Raw genomic sequence first — 22735 nt, forward strand, 5'->3', positions numbered from 1 at the left:
TGTGTTTGCTCTTAGGCTTTTTAAAATAGATCAAGTTGAACAATTGAAATTCTAGGCTTATTCTGAAATATAACAAAAAAAAAAGAATGCGTGACAAAAATTATACATTTTCAAATATTTTTACAAGATCACATGAAAACCGCATTTTCTCGATCTCTGCTTTCATGGGTAGTATACTGTCGAATCCCTCTATTACGACAGTTAATATAGTGGCAAATCTCTGTATAGCGACATTATTTAGCTTTACATTAATTGAAATTATTCGTTTCATTGCGAGATTTCTCTATATTGACGGTCCCTTGAGATGTCGCTATTGAGCGATTGGACTGTGGTACAAAAGACCTATTTTCTCCAAAGAGTGGAAAGATTACCTTCACTAGTTTTCAGTTAGTATCTTTGTATTTCGCATATGCAATTTGAAACTGTGATTCGAACTCCTTGAGAAGTTGATATTGTGCCTAAAACTAATAATAATAATAATAATAATAATGACAAGAGAAAAAAGTCGTCAAAGAATGACTTTGAGAAAGATGTCTGAATTTCCATTTAAAAATATTGAGAAAAATAAATAATTGAGATCCTACAAAAACAAAATGTTATCGTAGCCGTTATGTGCTCGACAATAAAACACCCTTACGTGCCCCCAAAATGGTCCTTCGAGAAAAGATTCTACTGGGGCTTCACTAATAACATAACTCTTTGGATGTTATGTGGTGGTCCTGAATAGATTCAAAATGGCAACTGTGGTCGATTTACGGCCTATGAATGTCATCCCTGCTCTGCAAATACTCATATTGGGTGGTATTTGGCCATTTTTGGCTGATTTTCATTAACCGGAAGTTGCCACCTTGGATTTCAAAACGACGTCTAGGGTCGATTTCAGGTCATCCTGATTTCGGAAATACCCATAACCGTGTTAACAAGTTCTGAAATCACATGCGTCTCATCGACGTCAGTAATGACAAGGATTAAAGAAAAGTTGTCAAGGGCGTATAGAAAACCGTCTGGAATTCATTGATTATTAATTGAAACTCTTCTGAACATTCCAACATGGTCACTAGACTGGGACACGGTTATATGGGAAAGAAGAGATGGTGTTTTTTTTCTCGCTCCCATGCACTTTACGTGTTCCTTATAGGTCCTATAACAACTGTGTAACTTTTCAGATCAATCGGTGAAACGCCCGATTTTTAAAGCTTCCATACGATTTTATATGGGAAAAACCACTTTTTCAAAACTTTTTCTATAGAGATGTCCAGTTGGCTCTCAAAAATATATCAATATATGATATTTATAGGAAATTTTCCTGGGAAAAACTCTTCTGGTGACCGCAAGGCGCTACCTTGCTTGTGAAAAAAGATATTCACCCCAGACTGATTGAATATCTGACAAAGGGCTCACCATTGAATTTTACTAGCAATACTGCTGCAGTATGCTGCTGTTCTAAATTCAACCATGTGATGAGAAAGAATATCGCTTAAATTTATCTTGGAGGCTTCCTCGAATTCTATGAGCAAAAATCACCCTTTGAAAACTAATTCCACGCGAATTTTTTTCTCATACTTAAGCAAGTTTGCAATAGCAGCATGCTGTAGCAGTGTTGCTGGAAAATTTCAATGGTGAGCCGTCCGTCAGAAATTCAATCAGTTTGGGATGAATAGCTGTTTCTACAAGCATCGTAGCGCCTTACGGTCTTCAGAAGAGTTTTTCCCAGAGAAATTTCCTACTAATATCATGTATTGATATTTTTTAAGAGCCAACTTGACATCTCTAGAGAATAATTATTGAAAAAGTGGATTTTCCCATATAAAATCGTATGGAAACTTTAAAAATTGGGCGCAAATCGGGCGTTTCATCGATCGATCTGAAAAGTTACACAGTTGTTATGGGACCCATAAGGAACACGAAAAGTGCATGAGAGCTAACATTTATTTTTTGTCCCACCCGAATGGTCACTCTTAAGAAAAAAAAGTTTTTCCAACAAAACTTCTCTATTTAAAAATCTCAAATTTGTTCAAAAGCAAATATCCAATATTGTTGATGTTTTATTTTTTTTAATTGCAAACTGTTTGTTTAGGTACAAAAGAAAACAAAGCTACCAGCGCAAAGCAAAGCAAAGCCTTGGTGCTACAATCCGATTCGGAACTTAACCTTCTGTTATACACAGACTTCGCAGCCGACTGTTAAGTGTACAGGACAATTGCGGGGCTAGCGTTACGATTCTACTGATACTCACAGTCTTTCCCGTGCCGAGACTCGAGACTACGACAACTGGCTTATTAGGCCAGCATCGTACCTTGAAACGCAGTTGTTGCATCAAAATTCGTCAAATCGTCGTTTGAAGTATTGTTTACAAAAATGTTTACGTACATTAATAATCAGGGAATCTACCGGGAAAAGCGGGAAAAAGACGGGAATTTCAAATCACCGGAAAAAAAGACGGGAGAAGCGGGAAATTAGGCTTCACATCAGGAAAATCATCCTCCTGCATGTCTCCTACTAATGTTGTCAATGAACGAGTTGTAGCAAACTAATTCCTAAATCTGGAAAATATATACATTGGATTAAAAAAGAAAATCATTTATTTTTTAATAACCTATTTTTTTTCCACATTGTAACGATCTAAAATTGATGTCATTGAAAAACTATTTTGGCAATACAATTTTTTGATATATCTCAGAATTTTCGAGACGATTTCGTTAGGATGTGTTGTATACTGTTTTAAAAAAGGAGCTCAAATTTATCGAATTCCTAAAAAACTGTCAAGCTTTTGTTTAGAAATGCATTAAAATTGCTTTTTACGCAGTTTTTGGTTTGGTTTTTCACGTCTTTTTTTAATGCGAATTTCGGAATTTCCGTGGTTTATCGTGCGGATATCGTCGCGTTTTACACCGATTGTTTCAAATAATATTCTTTTCAAATTGCTTATTCAGAGTGTCGGTTGAATTTATTTAACGGATTTTAGAGAATTTCTCAAACATTTAATTGGTCCCAAGATCGAAACTTAAAAAAGCTGTTTCGAGATGACAGATCTCAACGTTTTATGAATTTCCAACACATTTACCATAAAAAAATAATTTCAACAGTTCCATGTGAATTTTTTCATTGGTCACTTTGAGGCATTTCTTCCCGATCGATGTTCACTTGAGAACAAATTTTGCATGAGAAGACAAAACTTCTAAGCGATAATTTAAAACGATCGGTGTTTAATTTTTTTCCATACATTCCATTGGCATTCAAGAGCAGGTTTACAGAGAGTAAAATCAGAAGGAAGATTGTCAACGATTTTGAAATAAAAAGGGCGCAAATTGTGCAGGTTTCCATGAAGGTACTCGCTATAGTCGATAAACAGTTGAAGAAAGAAAAATTTTTGAAGGAGAAATATTTTTCATAGTTTTAATAACACTATTCTCGCAAGGATATATATAAACATGTAAAATTGATGTTTTTCACATAATTTTTAAAAATAAAGCACCGAGAAAATTTAAAACCTATCATCAGGAGAACCGGGAAAAAAGCGGGAAATCGAAAATTGATTTTGAGTGGTCACCCTGCATTAAAAAACGTTTACTTGAGACTATTCCATGTTTCTACAGAGGATGTTGTTTAGACTTTCCGAAATCATTTTTAATGACATTCAACTTATATTTGAATGTTAGACCTGAATTCGAGTTGAGGGATTTTTCTACTTTTCCGATTGTTTCTACTTTTTCGAGTTTGGCGCTATACGTGAGCTACATGTATTTAATCGTTTTAATAACCTTTTTTCTAGCTAAAACTTATCTCGTCCTTTTGAATTATTTTCAACAAGATTTTTTGCAAATTTTAGTAAAACTTGCTATCGTTTGCAGCTCACGAAGATTATTAATTACTTATTGAATGTTCCGACAATATACGGGTTTAAATGGTTATCCATCACTTTCCAAATCTCGTCAATCAATTCTCACTTTTTAGGTCTAAATTATGTCTCACAGGAATTTTACTCGTCATAATCATACTCTTTTCAACGAGAGAAAATCGCGAGAGGAAAAATCATTGCTACGGGCATTTTACATTTGTATATAAGAATTTCCAAACAACATTTTTGGTCAGCATCATTCCTAAACATGGCCGCAGTAAGTCAACTGTCATGCGTTTGAAGCTAAATACAAACAAGTTATAGATATCAGCATGGCATTTTAAAGATGGTATTAATTTTACCATGTTGAATCATAAGTTTTTATTACTTTTTTTTCGCGCGGATTTAGTTTTCACGGCGCGGATCCAAAAACCCGTGGCGCGGATTTTGCGGATTCAAAATTAAGGTTTCTGTAACAACCCTGTAAAAGTCCACTCTGACACACAGAAAATCCTGTAGGAGAGTTCACACAATACAGTTAGAATATGTGTGACTCGCACATGGAAAACCTAAGATTTCATATTCAGAATTCTCTGTGTGTTATTCAAGGTTTTTGGTGTGCTTGAAAATTTCTAGAATTGTGTAATGAGAATCCATAGGATTCGAATCCTTCAAAGTTCTAGTTTCATTCATGACTCCTAGCCCCAAAACCAAGGCAGTTTTAGAGATTCCTTTTTCAGGATTTCTTATCGAGGGCGCCCACAATTACAACGAGAGGAATCCTAGAGAATTTAGGCGGAACTCAAGTGTTCATCCGGGTACTCACCAGCACGTCTCGGCTGCCAACACCACGATTATACCACGATCTCAGGGTACACTTCACCTATAGATCAAGACCTTGCTGTCTAAAATCCGTCCAGTTTGAATATGTCACATTTTAGTTATACGTTACCCAGCATACTAACTACTAAATAGGACGTAGCTCTACGTCAAAAATTGTAGTTCTAATAATATTCATTGCCAAGAAAACCAGGTGAAAAATATGCCCAGGAAATAATTTTGATGAATAAATTATATACAGTTCGGACTCGATTATTCGGATTGAAAATTCTTTCACTCCGAATAATCGAATCACCATTTTTTCCGTCCATAGTTCTGAAAAGAACCGATTCCATAATCTTCAGTTAGAAATTCGTGCTACAGAACGCTGATGATCGCATCATCGGTAGCATTGAATATTTTGCTTGACCGCGCATAATAAAGTTTGCTCTCCGCTGTGCCCTCCAGTAGCTGTGCCAGCCAAATATTTTGCAGCGTACGATGGTAACTGTTGCTGCCGTATGCAAAATAAAGCTAACAGTGCCTGGAAGTTGACTCGTATGCAGCTCTCGTTTCTCAATGTCGCGTACCTCTAACAGCTATACACTGGGGTCGCTTTTTACGCGGGTTGTTTTCATGCGTTTTCTTTAACGGGACATTTCAACAATAACATGGACTATTTTTACTCGATTCGGAAGATCATTTGTACGCGGAATCAAATAAGTTTAGTATAAGTATATGTAATCTAATCTTTTAAATGCGGTACAACCAACCGCGTAGAAAGCGACCCCAGTGTACTCCACTCGCTATTGTGTGACAAACTAGACTGAAGCTGAATTTTATACACGCAGTCTTTTGTATCGAGTTCAGCGTAGATTTTTGCCATTAGAGCGTGGCCACGCAGCTTAGAAAGAAAAAACAAAGCCAAACACCTTCGATACTACTGAGTGATTTTCACAAGCATCAAAAAAAGTTTTCGATTTCCCGATGCGAAAATCACTCTGGTTCTTAGATTAACTAATTTTCGTTACTGATATTTGACTGATAACGGTGTTCGAGAGGGCACAAACAAACAATTAAACCGGAAAATCACTCAATTTACTTAAATTTTAAAAATAATATGAAAAAATGAAGAGACACGACCGCAAGAATAACGTATAATTACGACAGCCTGTCTTATGTCAATGTAGTTTTTGCAATAGGTTTCGGAAAACACGCGGTTGGGCTTAATCGATTTAATAATGTGAAGTGGTAAATTTGAGTAATAATTCTCTTCCAACTCTTTTTTTTTATTAATTGATTGATCCTGAAGAGAAGCGGGTCGAGCCAGTTTCCAGTAAAAGTCAACCGTCCTCTTGCTGCAATAAATGGTTATACAAAGAAGACTAAATTTCTGCATGCTAGCTTTTATACGTGACTACTGATATTTAAACTTCCGGTAGGCATGTCTTTGTGGACTAGAGCGAGTAAAACAAAAACAACAACTCGGATATAAAGTCATATCATTTGTATATTTTAGGGTCGGCTGTGCTGGAGAAGAAGGCCTTGTTTTAGCTCTGATTGGTCAAAACATGCGTTCAACAAGGCTCTACATTTTTCAATAGTACAATATAGAGATGGTCGGGTTTGATGTTTTTTAAACCCGTACCACCGTGCGCTCAAAGACCGTTATTATAAAAACAAATGCACCAAAGGATCTGAGTGCACCATTCGGTTCGTTTTAACGTCCTAAATCTCTGGTCAAAATTTCAAAATCTTCGTACGGTACGTTTTTGGGTAATGCCCTTTTGAAGGTCGTAAAGTACAAAAAAATTATATAAAAACGACGAAATAGTTATTCGCAGTGCACTTTTTACTTTCGCATACTTATTACTCACAGTGCACAGCGGTTTAAACTCGAAAAGTTGAGATCGGTTTTTGATTTGACTGTGAAAAATTGATTTTATGTACTCAATGTCTTCATCAATTTTTTTTCATAGAACAAGGCCTTACGTTTGACGTTTTCGGTCTTTCGATCAATTAACCTAACAGTTTAAAAAAAATTTTTTTTCTAATTATTTCAAGTTTACTTCCGTCAGCAGAAATGTGGAAAAATTTAAAAAAAGCTGAATACTGCGATCTCCAATCTGTACGTTGGACACGACGAAACAGAGTTTCTATAGTACACCCCTTCTCAAAATCGGTTTTTTGTCTATAACTTTTTCGGTGATTGTCAAAGACCATCTCTAGTGCAATAGCTAGCATCACAAAATCTCAATTTTCCGTATTTTGGTGGCCACATAGCTAATTTTCCAATCGATTGCTGTAGGAATAAAGGAAATCCGTTTGTAACTGATTCAATTTTTTAAGCATTTAAAAGTGGACAATTTTCGTGACGCTCTCAGAGATTCCGCTTTTTCAATTTGTACCCCATATATGTTACCGCAAGACGTGATTCTTCATCAAAAATTATCAAAAAAGAATTTGTATGGCCAACTAGTATAAATTCGCTCTGACGATCATTGTTGGAATGAAAGGTGAAGTCCGGGGTCCGGTAGAAAATCGTAGTCCGTCCGTAGTCTGGGTACAAAAGTTACCAGTTATTTGAAAACGTTATTTTGGTTATTAGAAAGCCTTGAAGTGTTGTAAGAATATGTCAAAATATATTAGAACAATGCTAAACAAGTTTAGTCCGCTTAATTTTATTGCAAAATGGTGGGATGGGTAGAGTAAATTAAAAAAAAAATGGGTTGCTAATTTTCCCGGAAAAACCTTGCAGTGGTCAGAACTTCAGGATTAATTATCATTCTGGACGTTTCCAGATAGTGTCCTTGTCCTTATGTTTCAATTATCGCTTCAAAAAGCACATCAATATTTTAGAACGCATAGAGCGGAAATAATCGTCTTGTGTGATATGGTACCCACAACGGTGCAGCATACTCCAAGAGACTGCGAATTAAAGAGCAGTAGAGTGTTTTTAAGGCGTAGATATCTTCGAAGTTAACGGTGTTTCGTCCACTCGACATACGCGTATGCTTCGGATGTAATCGTGTTGATATGATACCGTTTACTAGGCACCAATACAATAAATTTTCTACATCACGCTACCTAGCATCACGGTCAGAGGCTGACGAAATAGTGCTAAAAATTTTAAGGTCGTCGGCGAACAATAGTTCCTCGGAAGCAATGCAGTCGCAAATTTTATTTATGAAAAAAAGTTTGAAGATTAGAAATCCTAATATGCTTCCCTGGGGTACTCCAGAAGGTATGGTAAAGCAATGGGATAGGCTTTCTAGAACATTGACGGAAGCCGTTTGGCCCGCCAGATATGAAAACATTCAATTGATTATCCATTCCTGATCCTGATCGACAGCTAGCAAGTGCGAAACCTTGAAGAAAGCTTTGGAAAATTGAATGTAATTTGCAATCATCGCCGGATCTAGGGGGAGGGGCAGGAGTCCACGGCCCCCACACTTTTGGAGCCCCCAAAAAAGATCACTTGTCATGACTCATGACTAATGAAAAATCCAAAAACTTTAAAATAACTGAAATTTTAATAGAACTAACACAACCCTCATATAACCTTCCTTTAACTTATATTTTTGAATGGCATAGTTCCTTATTGAAATTTCGACAGCTGAGAAAGAGGCCTTAAGGAGACATCGATGAGCACTCTTTGGAACACAGCCCGAAGAATGTGGAATCGCGTAACGGTCAACGAAAGCGAGGAGTCTTCAAGTCGGTGGATATTTGATTTTGCCAGGAAAGTATGTCCGAACTCTGTTTCTGAGCAAAACATTGTTCGCGATGCGTCTCCGGGCCACGACGCGATAGAATCACCTTTTACGATGGCAGAATTTTCAGTTGCCCTCCTGTCCTGTAACAATAACGCGCCTGGGTTAGATAGAATCAAATTCAACTTGTTGAAGAATCTACCCGGCAATGCCAAGAGGCGCTTGTTGAACTTGTTCAATAAGTTCCTGGAGCAAAACATTGTACCGCAGGATTGGAGGCAAGTGAAGGTGATCGCCATCCAAAAACCAGGGAAACCAGCTTCTGATCACAACTCTTATAGGCCGATTGCAATGCTATCCTGTATCCGGAAATTGATGGAAAAAATGATACTCCGTCGCTTAGACCACTGGGTCGAATCAAATGGTCTACTATCAGATACTCAATTTGGCTTCCGCCGTGCCAAAGGGACGAATGATTGTCTTGCGTTGCTTTTAACAGATATTCAGCTGGCGTATGCTCGCAAAGAACAAATGGCGTCTGCGTTCTTGGACATAAAGGGGGCTTTTGATTCCGTTTCTATTGACATTCTTTCGGGTAAACTTCACCGACAAGGATTTTCTCCAATTTTGAACAATTTTTTGCACAATTTGTTGTCCGAAAAGCACATGCATTTTACGCACGGCGATTTGGCAACTTTTCGCATTAGCTACATGGGTCTTCCCCAGGGCTCATGTTTAAGCCCCCTTCTTTACAACTTTTATGTAAATGACATCGACGAATGTCTGGCAAATTCATGCACGATAAGACAACTTGCAGACGACAGTGTAATCTCTGTTACAGGAGCCAAAGCTGCCGATTTGCAAGGACCATAGCAAGATACCTTGGACAATTCGTCTGCTTGGGCTTTACAGCTAGGTATCGAATTCTCTCCGGAGAAGACTGAGATAGTAGTTTTTTCTAGGAAGCATGAACCTGCTCAGCTTCAAACACAACTAATGGGTAAAACGATTTCTCAGGTTTTGGTACACAAATATCTTGGTGTCTGGTTCGACTCTAAAGGCACCTGGGGTTGTCACGTTAGGTATCTGATGAAAAAATGTCAACAAAGAGTGAATTTTCTTCGTACAATAACCGGACAATGGTGGGGAGCCCACCCAGGAGACCATATAAGGCTTTACCAAACAACGATATTGTCTGTCATTGAGTACGGGTGTTTCTGCTTCCGCTCCGCAGCAAACACACATTTGATCAAACTGGAGCGAATACAATATCGTTGTTTGCGTATCGCCTTGGGTTGCATGCAATTGACCCATACGATGAGTTTGGAGATCTTAGCTGGAGTACTACCATTGAAAAACCGCTTCTGGAGCCTGTCTTCTCGTATTCTAATCAAATGTGAGGTCTTGAACCGTCCCGTGATTGAAAATTTTGAAAGGTTAATCGAACTTAATTCTCAAACCCGTTTTATGACATTGTATTTCAATCACATGTCCCATAATATTAACCCTTTTTCGAATATTCCAAATCGTGTCGACTTATCAAATATTTCCGATTCTACTGTGTTTTTCGATACATCCATGATAGAAGAAACTCGTGGAATCCCGGATCATTTACGCGTGCAGCAGATCCCCAAAATTTTTTCCAATAAATATCGAAACATCAACTGCGACAATATGTTCTACCCTGACGGATCACTTCTTGATGGGTCCACTGGCTTCGGTATTTTCAATAACAATTTAACCGTCTCCCATAAGCTTGATAATCCTGCTTCTGTTTACGTCGCAGAATTGGCTGCAATTCAGTACACCCTAGGGATTATCGAAAAAATGCCCACGGACCATTATTTCATCTTTACGGACAGTCTCAGTTCCATTGAGGCTCTCCGATCGATGAAAGATGTTAAGCACTCTCCGTATTTCCTGGGGAAAATACGGGAACATCTGAGCGCTTTATCCGAAAAATCTACTCAGATTACCTTAGCGTGGGTCCCTTCTCACTGCTCGATACCGGGTAATGAGAAAGCGGACTCTTTGGCTAAGGTGGGCGCAACAAACGGTGATATTTATGAAAGACCAATTGCCTTTAATGAATTTGTCGCATTTGGGAAGGTGGTTACATTCCATAATCCCCAAGGTATCGACGAACCCGTGGTTCAAGGGGTTGGATGTAGGTCGGGATTTCATTTGCGTGATGTCCCGGCTTATGTCCAATCACTATAGATTTGACGCGCAACTCCGTCGTGTTGGGCTCGGGGAGAGTGGTATCTGTGCCTGTGGTGAAGGTTATCACGACATAGAGCACGTTGTTTGGTCATGCCCTGTACACCGTGACGCCAGGTCTAGATTAATAGCTTCCCTGCAGGCCGGAGGTAGGCAGCCGGCTGTTCCTGTTCGTGATGTCTTGGCGAGCCGTGACCTATCCTACATGTCCCTTATATACGTTTTCCTGAAATCTATCCACGCCCCAGTTTAGTCCTATCCCCTTCCGCCTACATCCAACCAAACGACAAGAACACGTTAAGACCCCGGATCCGGAAACAGCAATCAGACCCGCACGATACTCTCAAGGCCCGATGGAAACAACCCAATATGCCAGTCCGAAATATCTTGGCCCAGCAGCGGAACAAATTTAATATGCTGCTTACCCATGGCAATGAAAACCATCAAACAGCAAACCTGTGCTTTTAATGCAAAATATTCTAGCTTAAGTTAGATTTAGTTTCAGCTCGTAGTCGGCAGCGAGGATAAAAAATTTGCTTTTAGTTATTAAGATACTTAAGAAAGTAAGCTACCAGATATAATTGGCGCCGTTAAACATTGAATTGTATTTGTGCCGTGTCAAATAAACTATAGATGAAGAAAAAAAAAAGAGGCCTTGATCCTTGATCCGGCACTTATTGCAAATACTTTTTGACGCTTCTTCATGCGTTTTAAAACCATAGCACATACCTAGCAGGTTGGAGACTTTCGATAATTTTTTTTTCACGAATTCGTGTTGATGGTCAGTAATAACGTGACGGACAGCTGAGTATAACAAGCGATGAACATTTTTCCCGAAAGCGCTATGCGCGAGTGAGACCTCCGCTGCAGAAGGAGCTGTTTAGAATTTTTGTGTGTGGCACGGTTTATGTTGCAGAGCATTGTTTCAATACTAGTGGAGGTAAACAGTCTGGTCCAAATGCTTTAGATGTATCTATCGACGCAAGAGCTGATTTTACATCACCCACAGATAGCGTGACTAAAGAAAGGAACAAATCGAATGTTCGTACATTTTTCGTCTGCATTATTCGCGAACGTATCACGGTAAAAAATGGCGTTGGAATTTCTTTAGATTTCTTACGACTGCTTGTGAAATTCCAAAAAAATGACCGGTCACATTTTACGTGGCTTTTCATTCTGCGTATGTACTTACTTTAACATGCATTACTTTGTGTCTCGTACTGTTGTTCGAGCTGGCAAATTTTGGTCAGATTTATGTTTAAAGTAACGTTCGCGCGCTTTTCTCAGACGATAACGATTATTATTTTTTCTTGGATTCCACCACGGCTGCCATTTGTTGGATGTTCTGCGTTTGTCATAAAAACATGTTCGTCAATAACGTGAGAGATTGTGTGATAAACCTTTAACGTAATCATCAGTAGAGCAGTGCTCGAGAAAACTACTCCAGTAAAGTTTGCTATTGTATTGTTTAATGCAACATAATAGCAGCGAAAAAAACGAAGATTTTCGGCCTCTGGGTATCCTCTCGGTTCAGAAAATATCTTGAATATTTTTTTAAGACATTTGGCATCCACAAAAAATGGATATCGAAAACTAGACTAGAGTTCCTATTTTGGTTATAGCATTCCTATTTTTGCCCCTCGAGGCCTTATGTTGACCAATGGGCGGATAACGTTTCATTCACACTACCTGCTGATAATATTTTACACATTACTGGCGAAGCAGAGTAATTCAAGTTGAAATAATATTTACAAACATGTTTTGTAATACTGACTCGATTCAATTGTTTTTTCTTTCATAATTTGAAACATTATCAATAATCGCTTTAGGCTTTTTTCCACGCTCGAACTATTTTTTAACGTCAACCTCGATAACTCAACACAACTGAGATTAGAGTTTTTTTGAATTATCTCAACAAGCGAAGATTAGAAAATGATTCTTGAATAAAGTGTTATTGAACAGAATTATTTTAATTTGTCATTCATTTATGATGAACGGAACAGTCATTTTATTTATTTATTTACTTGTTGCTACGCATTCTGTGCCGAACACGCATCAGTACTGGACGTGTTTGGTGATCGGTCCGATAGAGTATAAAACAAAAGACGTGTGAACAAGTGTTGGCATTGTTTGCCTGGTCGAGTGAAATAAATCCGGGTTCAAGGTCGTTCCTTTGTGCAACTGTTTCGCATCGTGACTGCCAGCTGGTGCGTAAGCCGATTTGGCTGCTGGCTGGATTGTGCTACAGCAGTGGACGAGACACAAACGAGGAAAAAGAAGAAGCCATCAGTGTCAGCGAGTCGTATCGCTGTGTGGAGTGATCTCACACCTGGCTCGCTGCTGGTGGCTGTTTGGTGCTGCTGTATTGGTGCTGCTGGCTGTAACGGCTGCTACTTCGAACGATCGGACAACCAACCTTACTGGAAGGGAGAAATAAAAAGGTACGTGTTCTTGTCAGCGCTAGTGCGCTAAACATAGCGCGATGGATGTAGATCCCTCGCCTCCCGCGCCACCATCCCCGAACCCCTCTGACCCTGACCCTTCTGTTACCCCCTCCCCTGTTCATTCTTCAGTCCCCCCTCGCCCCAGGCTTTACCCAGACGGAGCCCAGGGCAGCTATACTGTTTATTTTCGGCCAAAGGCAGGACCGAAATCGAAAAAGTTAAACCTCTTGCAGATTTCTAAAGACCTGACGAAGGAGTACAAGGGCGTGACCGAAATTTCCAAGGTCCGGCCTAACAAGCTCCGTGTCGTGGTCGGTAACCTGAAAGAGGCCAACGATATAGCTTGCTCTGAGCTCTTCACACGCGAGTATCGCGTTTACATACCCGCACGAGACGTGGAGATCGACGGTGTCATAACCGATTCGAGTCTGTCCGTCGAGTGTATACTGCAAAGTGCCAAAGGGTGCTTTAAGAACAAAACGTGTCCCGAAGTAAAGGTGCTCGACTGCAAGCAATTGCGGTCAGCATCGATCATCGGTGGCAAAACAGTATACACTCCGTCAGACTCGTTTCGAGTTACGTTCGCCGGGTCTGCACTACCAAGCCACGTCTCGATCCACCGGGTTCGTCTCCCTGTGAGGCTCTACGTGCCCCGCGTCATGAACTGCCTGAATTGCAAGCAGTTAGGCCATACAGCCGCCTACTGCTGCAATAAGGCACGTTGTGGCAAGTGTGGGGAGTCTCATGCGGAAGATTCTTGCAGTGTTAACGCTGAAAAGTGTATTCACTGCGGATAAAATCTGCATGAGCTCTCGACATGTGCGGTGTACATGCAGCGCAGGGATAAAATAAAACGGTCTCTCAAAGAGCGTTCAAAGCGTTCCTACGCTGACATGCTGAAGAAGACCGTTACCACTTCTCCCGTTACTTCGAACCCCTTCGATCTGTTGCCCTCTGAGGAAACCGATTCTGACGATTCACCAGCGGGAGCATCTTACGCCAATCCTGGGGAGTCTAGAAAGAGGAAAAGTGTTTCCTCTCCTAAACTTCCCAGAAAAGGTCCTAAGATTTCTCAAAGTGAAATGAAGGTTACAAACAAACCAAACAGTGCTGCGGAAAAACCGAAGCAAACTCCTCCTGGGCTGGCAAATTTAAAGTCCCAGAAGGAGTTCCCAGCACTGCCAGGAACATCTAAAACCCCAGTTGCTCCTTTTACACTCCCAGTTGATGAAACAAACTCTGGATTAGTGAAATTTTCTGACATTGTGGACTGGATTTTTGAAACTTTCAATGTACCCGATCCAATTAAAATTTTTCTTACAGCATTCCTCCCAACAGTTAGATCATTTTTGAAGCAGTTGACTGCCCAATGGCCTCTCCTTGCAGCGATTGTATCCTTCGATGCCTAATTCAACTGCGTATATGAAGGATTCTATCTCTGTCTTACAGTGGAATTGTAGAAGTATTTTACCAAAAATTGATTCGTTTAAAGTTTTGATAAATAAAAACAAATGCGATGCATTTTCCCTTTGTGAAACTTGGCTTACTTCAAATATTGATCTCAACTTCCATGATTTTAATATTATTCGCCTTGATCGAGACACCCCATATGGAGGAGTACTTTTAGGGATTAAAAAGTGCTATTCTTTCTATCGTATTAACCTCCCCTCGATTCCAGGCATCGAAGTTGTTGCATGTCAAATGACAATACAAGGTAAAGAGCTTTGTATTGCCTCAATATATATTCCCCCCAGAGCACAGGTTGGGCAACGGCTGCTCTTTGATTTAATAGAACTTCTTCCCTCGCCACGTTTGATTTTGGGAGACTTCAACTCTCATGGCGTGGCTTGGGGTTCCCCATACAATGATAACCGCTCCTCTTTAATCTATAACCTTTGCGATGACTTCGACATGACTATTTTAAACAACGGTGAAATGACACGTATCCCGAAACCTCCAGCGCGCCCAAGCGCTTTGGATCTATCCTTATGTTCGACGTCGCTACGGTTGGATTGCACATGGAAGGTAATCCTCGATCCTCACGGTAGCGACCATCTGCCTATTCTTATTTCAATTACTAACGGGTCAACTCGCATGCGACCAATTGACATTCCGTATGACCTCACACGAAATGTCGATTGGAAGTTATACGAGGAAATGATTTCAAAAGCGGTCGAGTCGATTCAACATCATTCACCACTTGAAGAATACAACCTCCTCGCGGGCTTGATTCTCGACGCCGCGTTGCAAGCCCAAACGAAGAAATATCCCGGCGTAACGATCAAAGAACGGCCTCCCACTCCGTGGTGGGACCAAGAGTGCTCCGATGTCTACACGCAAAGATCCGACGCGTTTAAGGCCTACCAGACGGGAGGTATACCTGGCGACTATTTACGGTATTCGGAGCTTGATACCAAGCTTAAAAGCTTGGCTAAAGCAAAGAAACGTGGATATTGGCGTCGGTTCGTGAACGAGACGTCGAGGGAGACATCGATGAGCACTCTTTGGAACACAGCCCGAAGAATGCGGAATCGCGTAACGGTCAACGAAAGCGAGGAGTCTTCAAGTAGGTGGATATTTGATTTTGCCAGGAAAGTATGTCCGGACTCTGTTCCTGAGCAAAATATTGTTCGCGATGCGTCTCCGGGCCACGACGCGATAGAATCACCTTTTACGATGGCAGAACTTTCAGTTTCCCTCCTGTCCTGTAACAATAACGCGCCTGGATTAGATAGAATCAAATTCAACTTGTTGAAGAATCTACCCGGCAATGCCAAGAGGCGCTTGTTGAACTTGTTCAATAAGTTCCTGGAGCAAAACATTGTACCGCAGGATTGGAGGCAAGTGAAGGTGATCGCCATCCAAAAACCAGGGAAACCAGCTTCTAATCACAACTCTTATAGGCCGATTGCAATGCTATCCTGTATCCGGAAATTGATGGAAAAAATGATACTCCGTCGTTTAGACCACTGGGTCGAATCAAATGGTCTACTATCAGAAACTCAATTTGGCTTCCGCCGTGCCAAAGGGACGAATGATTGTCTTGCGTTGCTTTCAACAGATATTCAGCTGGCGTATGCTCGTAAAGAACAAATGGCGTCTGCGTTCTTGGACATTAAGGGGGCTTTTGATTCCGTTTCTATTGACATTCTTTCGGGTAAACTTCACCGACAAGGATTTTCTCCAATTTTGAACAATTTTTTGCACAACTTGTTGTCCGAAAAGCACATGCATTTTACGCATGGCGATTTGGCAACTTTTCGCATTAGCTACATGGGTCTTCCCCAGGGCTCATGTTTAAGCCCCCTTCTTTACAACTTTTATGTAAATGACATCGACGAATGTCTGGCAAATTCATGCACGATAAGACAACTTGCAGACGACAGTGTAATCTCTGTTACAGGAGCCAAAGCTGCCGATTTGCAAGGACCATTGCAAGATACCTTGGACAATTTGTCTGCTTGGGCTTTACAGCTAGGTATCGAATTCTCTCCGGAGAAGACTGAGATAGTAGTTTTTTCTAGGAAGCATGAACCTGCTCAGCTTCAAACACAATTAATGGGTAAAACGATTTCTCAGGTTTTGGTACACAAATATCTTGGTGTCTGGTTCGACTCTAAAGGCACCTGGGGTTGTCACGTGAGGTATCTGATGAAAAAATGTCAACAAAGAGTGAATTTTCTTCGTACAATAACCGGACAATGGTGGGGAGCCCATCCAGGAGACCTTATAAGGCTTTACCAAACAACGATATTGTCTGTTATTGAATACGGGTGTTTCTGCTTCCGCTCCGCAGCAAACACACATTTGATCAAACTGGAGCGAATACAATATCGTTGTTTGCGTATCGCCTTAGGTTGCATGCAGTCGACCCATACGATGAGTTTGGAGGTTTTAGCTGGAGTACTACCATTGAAAAACCGCTTCTGGAGCCTGTCTTCTCGTATTCTAATCAAATGTGAGGTCTTGAACCGTCCCGTGATTGAAAATTTTGAAAGGTTAATCGAACTTAATTCTCAAACCCGTTTTATGACATTGTATTTCAATCACATGTCCCAAAATATTAACCCTTCTTCGAATATTCCAAATCGTGTCGACTTATCAAATACTTCTGATTCTACTGTGTTTTTCGATACATCCATGATAGAAGAAACTCGTGGAATCCCGGATCATTTACGCGTGCAGCAGATCCCTAAAATTTTTTCCAATAAATATCGAAACATCAATTGCGACAATATGTACTACACTGACGGATCACTTCTTGATGGGTCCACTGGCTTCGGTATCTTCAATAACAATTTAACCGTCTCCCATAAGCTCGATAATCCTGCTTCTGTTTACGTCGCAGAATTAGCTGCAATTTAGTACACCCTAGGGATTATCGAAAAAATGCCCACGGACCATTATTTCATCTTTACGGACAGTCTCAGTTCCATTGAGGCTCTCCGATCGATGAAAGATGTTAAGCACTCTCCGTATTTCCTGGGGAAAATACGGGAACATCTGAGTGCTTTATCCGAAAAATCTACTCAGATTACCTTAGCGTGGGTCCCTTCTCACTGCTCGATACCGGGTAATGAGAAAGCGGACTCTTTGGCTAAGGTGGGCGCAACAAACGGTGATATTTATGAAAGACCAATTGCCTTTAATGAATTTTTCGCACTTGTACGTCAGAATACGATCATCAGTTGGCAAAATGCTTGGACCAGAGGGGAATTGGGAAGGTGGTTACATTCCATAATCCCCAAAGTATCGACGAACCCGTGGTTCAAGGGGTTGGATGTAGGTCGGGATTTCATTTGCGTGATGTCCCGGCTTATGTCCAATCACTATAGATTTGACGCGCTCCTCCGTCGTGTTGGGCTCGGGGAAAGTGGTATCTGTGCCTGTGGTGAAGGTTATCACGACATAGAGCATGTGGTTTGGTCATGCCCTGTACACCGTGACGCCAGGTCTAAATTAATAGCTTCCCTGCAGGCCGAGGGTAGACAGCCGGCTGTTCCTGTTCGTGATGTCTTGGCGAGCCGTGACCTATCCTACATGTCCCTTATATACGTTTTCCTGAAATCCATCCACGCCCCAGTCTAGTCCCGTTCCCCTCCGTCTACACCCAACAAAACGACAAGAACACGTTTGAACCTTAAGCACAAAACCAGCAACCAGACCCCGCACAACAGAACCAGGACCCAAGGACTACGAGCCTCTGTCCCAACTCACGACATCGTGGCTCAGCAGAACGAATCCATACATGCCATTCGACGATTATCAGACGACCATTGAACAACAAAACACTGATTGGAAATCCCATGCTAGTTTTAAGTTAGACTTAATTTCAGCTCGTAGTCGGCAGCGAGGATAAAAAATTTGCTTTAGTTTTTAAGTCATCAGATATAATTGGCGCCGTTAAACATTAAATTGTATTTGTGCCGTGTCAAATAAATGTTATGTGAAGAAAAAAAAAACGAAGCAGAGTCGCATTGTAACAATCAAACTGAGTCTGAGTCTAAATCATCTGTAAGTGTACTGTTCTAAGTGTGCCCTTATGTTGCATGTTGGAATGCTACGCGGCTGTCGAGCTTTCTATGTCGTCATGCATCGTGCGATCTTGTTTGTTTTAATGTTGTTGTATGTAAAATCATCTCCACCGAATATGCACTGGTCCTGTGATTTTCGATGATTAATTGCTTTTGTTTTTTCCTACCTTGCCTCGCAGAGCTCATACCCCGACCGGCCCGCGCCTGTCCTGATCCACCGATGTACCTACGGTTGCGCATGGGCCGCAAGGAGGGCAAAAATACTCCGCTACCGACCACGGTTATGTCCTATGGCAAGAATAAGCTGCGTCCCGAGTATTGGTTCAGTATTCCCAAAAACAAGTGAGTTAGGAACCATTCAAATATTACATAACGCGGAATTTGGCAATTTTCAATACCCACCCACCCCCATGTAACGCAATCTTACATGTTTGCCACATGCAATATAACGCTCCGCTGAATACCCCCCCACCCCCTAGAGCGTTATGTATTATTTGAATGATCCCTTATTGGATTATATATTTCATTAAGATATGATTTAATGGAATTTTATTTTCAATTTCGTTCGCAGAGTTGATGAACTGTATCGATTCCTGACAGCCTGGGTTCAGCACCTGTACGGTGAACTGGACGAGAAGGCTATCAAGGAGCGCGGTTATGAACTGATCCAAATGGATATCGAGTGGTCTACGAAAGGTGGAAGTCCTACCAAGGTTGGTATTTAAATTTCCTATATTCACGTTCAAGTTAACTAACTTCCCCGTTAAATTTTAGGATGGACGTTCCGCTAGTGAAGGAGAGATTACCGAGTATACCCGCGAATCCTGGGAGGTGAGTGTTAGATACTAAGCCTCATTCTGCTAAGCACAGCAGCCCTTTTTGAAAAAGCAACCCACGCGTCTACGAACTAACCACCGATCGTACTATGAAAACTAATAATTCTTTTATTTCTCGTGTGATTTAATGACTTCGCGTGAATTCTCCTTCTACTTTCTTGCGTGTGAATCTGCTGAGTGCAGCTGCTGAAGGCACCGTTTGTCAAAACCTACAATATTATAAAAAGTCAAACCGGCTCCAACGATTTGGATGGTTGTGAGGTTAGAAAATTGACACAATCTATACTAAACGGCGGCTAGCTGCATGGCAGCCGTGCGTTTCTGTAGTTTCGTACCGACACTGCAACAGGCTTTTCGTGCATACCACTCTGCCTATCTCTTTCTCTGTCACTCTCCCTCTTTCTCTTTCTTCGATCTGTAATTATAGTAGAGAATTTATCCACACCTACTACACTCTTACTCTCTGTAGTTCCACGTATTGCAGGCCGGTAATGCGGAATGTTTGACGTTAGCGTTTGATCAATGTTACTACTGTTCAACATTGGCTCGGTAGCCACTGTTTGTCGTTCGCTAGAACCAGCTAGATGATTGATCTTAGGAATGATAGAATCTCATTTAGCAGAGGGTGTTTCTTGCTGGTTGGATTGCTGTACGAAAGAGAAGTGTTATGTTATCGATTGATTCATTTTGATTTTTAATTTTTGGTGTTTCCTACCATCCCTACCGGTAAAGCATCACCGAGCAACTCAGTTTTGATTCAATTCCAATAATTACAAATACAGTTTGTATTAATTTTGCTTGTGGCTTACGACAAATAGGAGTTCGAAGATTTTCTTGTTGTCCCATATTACTTAGTATGACCTTAATTTTCTCCTCTAATAATTCTGGTTTTTGAGGTAATACGAAAAATAGCAAAAAATGTACAAATAAAAAATATTAAAAAAATTAGAAAAAACTCGAAAATTATACTCTAACGAGAGAAACTTGAGTGATTTTGAAATCAAACAACCAACAAAACCCTTATTCAGAGGTTCGAAAAGTTTATTAATCATGAGATAACTTCACTTTCGTCCAGCAAAACATATCCGCAGATGACCTCTTTCTATGTCTCCCTATGATAAGCACATCAGATAAAGTTGGGACAGTTAATGTTCACAGAAAAACATCCAGTTTATGGATATTGAGCTTATTTCCGAATAATGTTTCCCTGCTTGTTCTGAAAAAAAAACCTGTACAAATGCACTTTGCCTGAAACGAAAATATTTAGCTCACCGATAGAGTTATAACGTTTTGTTTTGCAGTTGGAATTGGAACTTGTATTCGTTCAATTTGTGCCAAATTAGAGTGTTGGAAATTGAACTTTTGTTTTGTAGCCCTTGCGAGATGTACAGTATAGTATGCATATTGAGAATTAGAAAATTTTAGTTGTGTTGGCCTTTTTTTCTAAATTAAAATTGCGCTTCTGTTTACGTTTGGCTATAACTGTTAGAATTTTTGTTACATTTATTCTCCGCCGTTGGAAAACACGAGCAAATGCTCGTTCATGTATAAATGTTAAGCGCCTAAACCTATTAATTTACTGCACCAGCTCTAAGAAGTGATAGTAATGCACCCTATCATTCGATAGCAGAAAACTTCGACTGCAACCATATTCGGTGTCCAATTTTACCTCGTGCCACGTAATAATCAATAAAAATCCTCCCAACAGAAAAGCGTGCGTCCATAAATAGTCTTCAGTAGCCTTATCAGAGAGTCAAAGTGCAATTGCCGAATCGAGTATTTACACTTACGTAATCTGCACCGTGGTGGACGTTCCGGCGATTGTTGTAACCTCTGTACCATCGTTGATTGCTATGCATTGTTATTACTTTGTATTTTTCCCTGGCCCATTTGATAACTCGGGTCGGAAATTAACCCGTAAATGTAAAAGTAATGTTGCTACCAGTAGGTCATTTTTTGTGACTTTTGAAGGAATTCAAAAGTCGTGGTTCAGAAAACAGCAATTCGAACATTGAATAAGTTATGTTTGAGTTCGAATTCCTTTCATAGTCGGCATATAGGTTTGTGATATATGGCTTTGCAGGGGTTGCTATGAAAGGGAATTGGAACAAGTTAAAAGTTTTACAAACCAAACTTAACAATGTATTGGGAAATTCTTGATTTGGTTATTTGGTATTTGTCATACAATTTGACCTTTTTTTTTAAAAAATAGTTTAACTGTCACACTTTTCCTGTAATCAATGTTAATACCCCAAATTTATCGTATGCTGTTATAGATGAATGTTTTTTCAATTGAAATCAACTAGACGCCGGTAACGCTACCGCAGTCAGTCATGCACTGGTTTTAAACAAATATTCAAAAAAGTCACCGGCAAAACAGGCAGTATAAACGTCCTCATCCAGAATGCAAGCGTGAAGTAAAACTGGAAATAAATAGTCATGCGTGTTCTAGCGGGACACAAAAACTGATTCGCTAATAATAGTAGTGCGCAAAAAAGGGGGAGTCCCCAGTTTTTTCACTTTTAGGTTATTTCATGGATGGCAAGAATAAAAAGTATCATGAACACGTTAAACGGTTAAAGTGTGATTGGGCTAAATTCTTAAAAGGGTCAACTGTGGTGTAATATAATTGGCGAATTATTTTTTTTAAAAGCGAGAAAATGTGAAATTAAAATTGGTTTGACAACAATAATTGCGGGAGTGATTTAGGCATGCTGCTCTTTTGGAGATTCGCATTTTTAAAGCTTACAATGCGCATTCAGAAAATACAGAGGCCACATATATACCGGGTCTAATTCATTGTGTCTCCAATCGCCCTCCATTTCACAATTTTGAGTATCAGTGGCAACTTTGACTGTACACGCTTCATCATGTCAAGCTTCATCAAATATATTTCTTCACCTCGTTTTTCATGTACTTTATCATTATCTACCACAGCTCATTTCACTCAACCGAATCATACGCCTTATTTTCTCTGGATAGCCCTAAAATTTCCGAACAAATGAGTCTACAGGTTGTACTTTCGAAACTTCTTCTAGGATCTGTCGAAGGGCCCAAAGGTTTCCTCGTATGTCACCACTATGCTCTCAGACGATTTTTTGTGGTATACATAGGAGCAGCTGATGGAATGATTTTCCTTTTATCCAAGACAAATGCGGTTTGAGTAACTCCAAGCACTCAAAGTTATCAATACCTCATTCCGGAAATATTGAAGAGACGTGGAGTTAATACCCTCTCGTGACGCAAAAGATATACAAAACCATGCAAATAAATTTCATTTGCCTGATTTTAAGCAACACGTGTTTTGTCAGAAACGATGAGAGTGTGATTG

General features: G+C 40.2%; 1 protein-coding gene across 17 annotated transcripts in view; it reads left to right on the forward strand.

The window, feature by feature from the left end:
• Window positions 1–22735, forward strand: part of LOC129727253 (TLD domain-containing protein 2) — a 494969-nt gene that overhangs the window by 375956 nt on the left and 96278 nt on the right. For 12 of the 17 annotated variants that reach the window (XM_055684880.1, XM_055684882.1, XM_055684883.1 and 9 more), the window contains 4 exons: window positions 18748–18910; window positions 19140–19281; window positions 19343–19399; window positions 19588–19665. In XM_055684880.1, the coding sequence (XP_055540855.1) occupies window positions 18748–18910; window positions 19140–19281; window positions 19343–19399; window positions 19588–19665 (440 nt within the window). The remainder of the gene's footprint in view (window positions 1–18747; window positions 18911–19139; window positions 19282–19342; window positions 19400–19587; window positions 19666–22735) is intronic. The other 5 variants (XM_055684875.1, XM_055684876.1, XM_055684879.1 and 2 more) reach the window with 1 other exon arrangement.

Source organism: Wyeomyia smithii, chromosome 3 (assembly GCF_029784165.1).
Source record: "Wyeomyia smithii strain HCP4-BCI-WySm-NY-G18 chromosome 3, ASM2978416v1, whole genome shotgun sequence".
In the NCBI taxonomy this organism is placed as follows: Eukaryota; Metazoa; Arthropoda; class Insecta; order Diptera; family Culicidae; genus Wyeomyia; species Wyeomyia smithii.